Consider the following 6,320-nt stretch of genomic DNA (forward strand, 5'->3'; position numbering starts at 1 on the left):
TCCTGGAAAGAACTTGCCCTCTAGGACCAGCAGAGAAGCCTGATACAGTACCAATCATTTCAGAGGTTAAAAGAGAGAAGCATTTCTGCATGTATAATGCTATATTTCACCTGAGAGGGCCTCGGTCCTATCCCTCATGGATTTATAACTTGGCATTTATAAGAAGTCAGTTTAGAAACTGGAAAACCTATTTTTTATTGAAAGCGCTACAATATTTTAGGATGCTGTGTCAGTCAGAGTCCAGCCAAAAAGTTGAAACCATACCAAGTGACCACACAGAAAGAATTCAACATGTAGGGTAATTTACAAAGTGCTAGAAATGCAGTTAAAGCAACCAAGCAGAAGATGAATCAACTCTGAGATTAGAAAATGCAGAAAGTTGTTACTCCTTCTAGGTCAGGAAGGACAGTGATCAGAAGGTGGGGTCTAGGAGCTGGGGCCATGCAGTAAAAGCTGGAACAATGTTGGCCTGCGTGGCACAGGGGGAACCACAGATAAAGGACCTTTCCGAAAGGAGATGAGCCTTGGAGAGCGTGCAGCCACTACCCAAGATAGCTCCTGAATTGGAGAGAGGGAGACATATCCCTTCTCCTTTTCTCTCTCTCTCCACTCTTTCACCTGTGCCTTCCCCTGGGTTAACTTAATCAGATGCAGTTGGCAAGGAAGCCTGGAAGCAAGGAAGCCTGGAAACCACATTTTAAAAAGTCAACTTTCTATAATACAGAGCCAGGAATGAAAGTGAAGAGAAAGGATTTAAAAGCAAGCAAACAAATTTGAGGGCAGCACTGGTTTAATATTCCAAAAGAGACCATAATAAAAAACTAAAGGGCGTCATTGTGGCAGGCTGGATCTCCACAAGCAACCAAGTCTCCATAAACCCTTTGCTGTAATGATGAATGTGTAAGTTAAACATTGAAGAACTAGAGAAACTGGTGCCTGAGTAGGAGACCTGGAATGCAGAAACAAACCCGTTAAGACCCTACCTGGGCTTTCTCATCCTCAAACCTGATTGAGTGATAAAAGCATTCATGCACATACAAACCATACCAGGACCCACGTAAAATTAAGAAACTTTCCAGCCCACAGACCACTAGTTAAAGATTAGATTTAGGCTAAGTAGAAATACTCCTGCATGTAGGCATAGAGCTTGAAATTCATTTATATATACTAAAGGAAAAACTCATAACTTTTAGTTGGTCTGGTAAATTACTCCGACCTTCTCCCTGTGGCTGGTTACAAAAATAAACTCGCTTCTTTCCCAGTTCACCTGCATCTCATCATTGGACCATGAGAGCAAGCAGCTGGACCCTGTTCCTCCGGCAACGGCATCAATCTTACCACCACTCATGCACACAACCTTGGCTCTTTGAGGGGCTTGGTATATTAATATCACTGGCATCAGTGGGAATATGTAGGAGAAATGGAAGCAGTACTGGTAGAGAAAGAAGGAGAAGTGGCAGGATTGAGGTGCATGGTAGGCATTCATGGTGTCTTTCACGTAGTTTATAAAGTAGTTTATAAAGTAGCAGAAAGATAAAGAATGACAGTTACAACATGGTAACATAAAAATTAGTAAAATGTGACATAAATTAGATATTAATTTTGGTTTGGCATAGCAGAATGCTCTGTCTGCATAATTTTATTAGATCCTCATTATAATACCACAACCTCAGATGAGGATAAATAAAGCCCCAACCTCTGGCCTTACATCTTAAGGTGTGTTTTCTCAAAATTTTCTGGGTTCCACTTTGGTGGTGGGGATGGCTGGAGCCAGCAGTACCACGTGGCCGGGGAGCCCTGAGCTGGTCCTGTGCCCATATGGACTCCGCTTTCTATTTCACCCCTTCATGGTTCTTTCTTACCCTCTTCCTTGCATGTCGGGCCCACTTGATGCCCCAAAGAACTCCAGGACTTGTGCTCACAAATGAAGTTGTCCTGAGGTCCTCTGGCTGAACCCTGGATCCAGAAAGACAGCCTTGGAAACAAATTACTACTCCTGTAGCCAGTACCTTATAATTACGTATTTTTGAATGATTTTATCAGATTTGATTGCCAAAGAATCTTGCAAAAACAATTTTTTCCCCAAGCTACACACCTTATGGTTGGTCTTGTTATTTATGTTCCCATTTTAGATGAGAGGACCAATATCCTAGATTAAAAATGTTAAATCCAAGATTACACAAACAGTGAAAATTGAATTCCAGGTTTTTCTAAAGGCACTCTGATATTAGATCTTAAGCTTATTATTCTATTCAAAGGCTCAGAGAAGACATGCTCTGAACATACTCAAAATAACTGACACTGGAAAAGGTAACAGAGATGTGAAAATCTTACCATAGTAGATGTGTGAGTGGGCTGGGGGCAGGTGAATTCCAGAGAAATGTGGCACTAAATGTCATGAAGCTGACTCTGTATTATACCAGGGTGGCCTCCAGATTGCTTTCACAACTGGGTAGTTCATCAGCTAATGTGATTCTCCAAACTTTAAATGATTAGAAAACTGGGGAAAAATGTAGAAAACCAGAGGAAAACACTCCTTCTAATCCCAATATAAATTCTTCACTTCTTTTCAATGTTCTTCCAGGAGAAGGATTCGTTGGGCTCTTTGGCTTCTGCTTTTATTTCTGTGCAAGGGTTTATGCAAGAGGTACTTGAGAATGCTATACTGTAGAGCTTTGTTTCTCATGGGAACACAAGGGGAAGTGGAAAACCCTCCAAATTGTTTAGTGAGAAAACATAACCTTTATCCCTTTCTTTGGTGGGGTGAGTCAAGTGGTAGGGACTAGAATTCAGGTCCTCGATGGGCATATAAATATGTGTGTGCAAAAGCAGCCATCACACTTTGTATGGCAAGTGGAACCACTGGCTTGGTGGATTTTGCTAGATTTTTCTGATTTTAAAACTCCTGAAAAATATCCCAGATAACTGTCATGAAGCTGGTAACTATCTTCCTGCTGGTGACCATCAGCCTTTGTAGTTACTCTGGTAAGTAACTGGAATACATCTGGAATATGTGACATTTCTTTACTTCTCTGTTAATAAGAGCACAACTAGTAAGCCTTGCCTCACTGACAGTGGAATATGGTGGTAGGAATTTTATTTTTTTTTATTTTATTTTTAACTGACACATAATAATTGCACATATTTGCAGGGTTGGAAGAAGTTTTGGAATCACAGAAAATGGTGATGTTGGAAAGTATTTCAGATCCCCACCATCTAAGCTCTAGCCCAATATAAGTATTCTAATACATCCTACATAGGAAGTTAGCCAACTTCCACAGAGGGTCAACAAAGCACATTTCACTGCTGGATATTGGTCACCATTTGTTTTTCTTATTTTCCTCAATTTTGAGTTAAAATTTGACTTTATAATTTCTTTTGTGCTTTTGAATTATATGGAGTCATTCTTGCTATCATCTCCAGTTATCCAATTTGCTAGCTTGGTTCTCCTGAGATAGCTACATTCATCTGTTTATCCACTCAGTGGATATTTATTGAATGGCTACAATTTGTTGGGCACTGGATAAGCATTGGAAGATTTAGACATGAAGCAGTCATAAATATTGTTGTTAAGGTGCCACTCTGGTAGGGTAGATAGGGCTTCTACCTAAGTTACTATAATTCTAGACTACTGTAAACGTACTGTGAGATATCCAGATAGAACTCTTTTAGTGTATTGGTGGGTGATTAGTTTAATTTTCAGGTAAGGGTATAGAAGCTGGCTTCTTGGAGGAGAATGGGAACTGATTTATTTTTTTGGAAGGAATCATTGTAACTATCAGGAAGACAGTGTGGGCACATGGGAAAAAGAGATTTCGTGATAGCCACTGCTCATTGAGAGAACAGAAGGCTTTGAAGATCTTCTCCCAGGAAGCTGTAAACACATACAGAGAAGATATTTACCAAAATGTCTGAAATAAGAAGTATGGAGATTAATAATGAAAAATTGATTGCCGCCCACACCTACACTGGCAACTTTGGCTTTTGATGTTTATTGAATTTCTGAAGGAATTTGTAACTTCACCAGTTTTGGATATTTCACTGTTCTCTAATGTCCAGGGACAGGTATCTATGGGCAAAGGTGGCAGCAGAAAGGAGGTGGGGAAAATAAATACCGCCCCCTCTGGGTGAGAATTTTGGAGGGACAATAGGTGATTGAAAATTAAAAATATATATATACAGGCTCCATTTTAATAATTTGAATGGGGAAATAATAGGTTTCCAAAGGAAAATAAACTATGGCAGGTCTTAGCCAGTAGGAGGATGTGTGTTCTTACATGTGTGCTCACATGCATGTGTGCATTTATATATCTGCACATGTTTTTGTAAAAAATACATCGTACATATTTTCCTCAATCTCTACTTTTTCCCACCATTCATCTTCTATGGGAAAGTTATCTTCCTAAAGCCAAAGATATAAAATGTAATTTTCCTATGTAAAAGGCTTGATAGCGCCTCACTGCCCTCAGGAAAAAAAAATCCAAACTCCTTTGTGTGACATCCAACACTTTAAAAAATCTGACCTCACTCAACTTTTGCAGCCTCGCTCCCTTTATCTTCCATCCTTTGGTCATAGCCTATTGGAAATCTGCACTCCAGCCTTCTGGGCAGAAGGCTCACCATCCTGTGTATGCACTTTTATCCTAACGGTTCCGTGCCTTTATTGGTCATGTTTCTAAAATGCTTCTCCTCTTCTTTACCTTATGATCCTGACATTTGCCTCAAGACATAGCTCTAACAGCACTTCTGGAAAATTCCTGCAGCACTCTCTCATGTTAGAATTAGTCATCCCTTTCTTGTGTTTCCATGGAGCTTTGTCCATAATGTTAGCATAGCACATGCTACACTGTGGCGTACACAGATCTTCTATCACCAACTGGACTGTGTGAAGTCTCTGAATGGGCATCCTTGTCTTATTTGTCTATGTATCTGCACAGACTAGATAGAGTTGGTGCTCAATTATGTTTGTAGTGTTGAGTTGAATTGGTTGGGAGCAGTTTCTTGGGCTGTGGTTGGGTCCATTCCTGTCTTTATGTGGAGATTCACTATAGCATCTCTCCTTTAGCCTCAAAGCTGTGAGCTGTGGAGACAGCCACATACAAAATACCATCCTCTTCAGACAATCACAGTGATCTGTTGAATGCTTACTCTGCCAGGGTCAGTTGTAGGCATGGGTGCATTAGTGAAAAAACACACATTCCTTGTTCTCATGGAGCCTCCATTCTAATGAGAAAATAAAGACAATAAAAACAGCAAATGAAGAGTTGCTTTTTTTAGGTAATGGTAAGAAAAAATAAATGACGGAGAGTGACTATGGCCATTGCAGGCTTCTCCGAGGAGGTAATATTTGAAGAGAGACCAAATAATGTGAGAAAGAAAGGTAAATAGCTAGCTAAGGAAAAAAAGTTCTAGGGAGATGGAACAGCAGGTGCAAAGGGCCAGAGACAGAAGTTTTCAATGGAAGTAAGATGAGTGGATCTGGAATGGAGCTATTGATGGACACAGGGAAAGAAGATGAGGTCATAGTCTGGGCCCAGATGTGCCTGTCTCACCTGGTTTCTCTTTTTCCTGCAGCTACTGCCTTCCTCATCAACAAAGTGCCCCTTCCTGTTGACAAGTTGGCACCTTTACCTCTGGACAACATTCTTCCCTTTATGGATCCATTAAAGCTTCTTCTGAAAACTCTGGGCATTTCTGTTGAGCACCTTGTGGAGGGGCTAAGGAAGTGTGTAAATGAGCTGGGACCAGAGGCTTCTGAAGCTGTGAAGAAACTGCTGGTAACCACAGCTTGGGAGGCTAATCTGCCAAAGGGGAGGCATACTCACCCTGAATGTCTAGCTCCTCTTCTTGTCCCTTGTAAATGTGCATTTCCACTTCACTGATTATATTCATAGGAAGTTTGCACATCCTGGAATCTCAGGAAAAATACAATTTCTACATTTCTGGGAAGGGTTTTTGAATGATAGTGACATGTGTTATAGTTGTGACAATACCATTTACCACCTTCGTGATTTTGGATGAGACATAATCACTCTGAGTTTTTGTTTCCCCATCAGTAAAATAGTGGCCAAACAGGATACTGGAAGTGAATATGTTTTGAAACATGCGAATTACATGTAAGCTGCTCTAAATTTTGTTGTCCTTCCACATTTCAGGAGGCGCTATCACACTTGGTGTGACATCAAGATAAAGAGCGGAGGTGGATGGGGATGGAAGATGATGCTCCTATCCTCCCTGCCTGAAACCTGTTCTACCAATTATAGATCAAATGCCCTAAAATGTAGTGACCCGTGAAAAGGACAAATAAAGCAATGAATACA

General features: G+C 40.6%; 1 protein-coding gene across 1 annotated transcript; it reads left to right on the plus strand.

The window, feature by feature from the left end:
• The first annotated feature begins 2,609 nt into the window (after positions 1-2,609).
• Positions 2,610-6,320, plus strand: SCGB3A2 (secretoglobin family 3A member 2). Its single transcript, XM_003829064.5, has 3 exons — positions 2,610-2,985; positions 5,575-5,777; positions 6,156-6,320. Exons 1-3 carry the CDS (start codon positions 2,931-2,933, stop codon positions 6,177-6,179), a joined length of 282 nt encoding a protein of 93 aa, XP_003829112.1. The 5' UTR covers positions 2,610-2,930; the 3' UTR covers positions 6,180-6,320.

The sequence above is a fragment of the Pan paniscus genome, chromosome 4 (assembly GCF_029289425.2).
Source record: "Pan paniscus chromosome 4, NHGRI_mPanPan1-v2.0_pri, whole genome shotgun sequence".
Taxonomy (NCBI): Eukaryota; Metazoa; Chordata; class Mammalia; order Primates; family Hominidae; genus Pan; species Pan paniscus.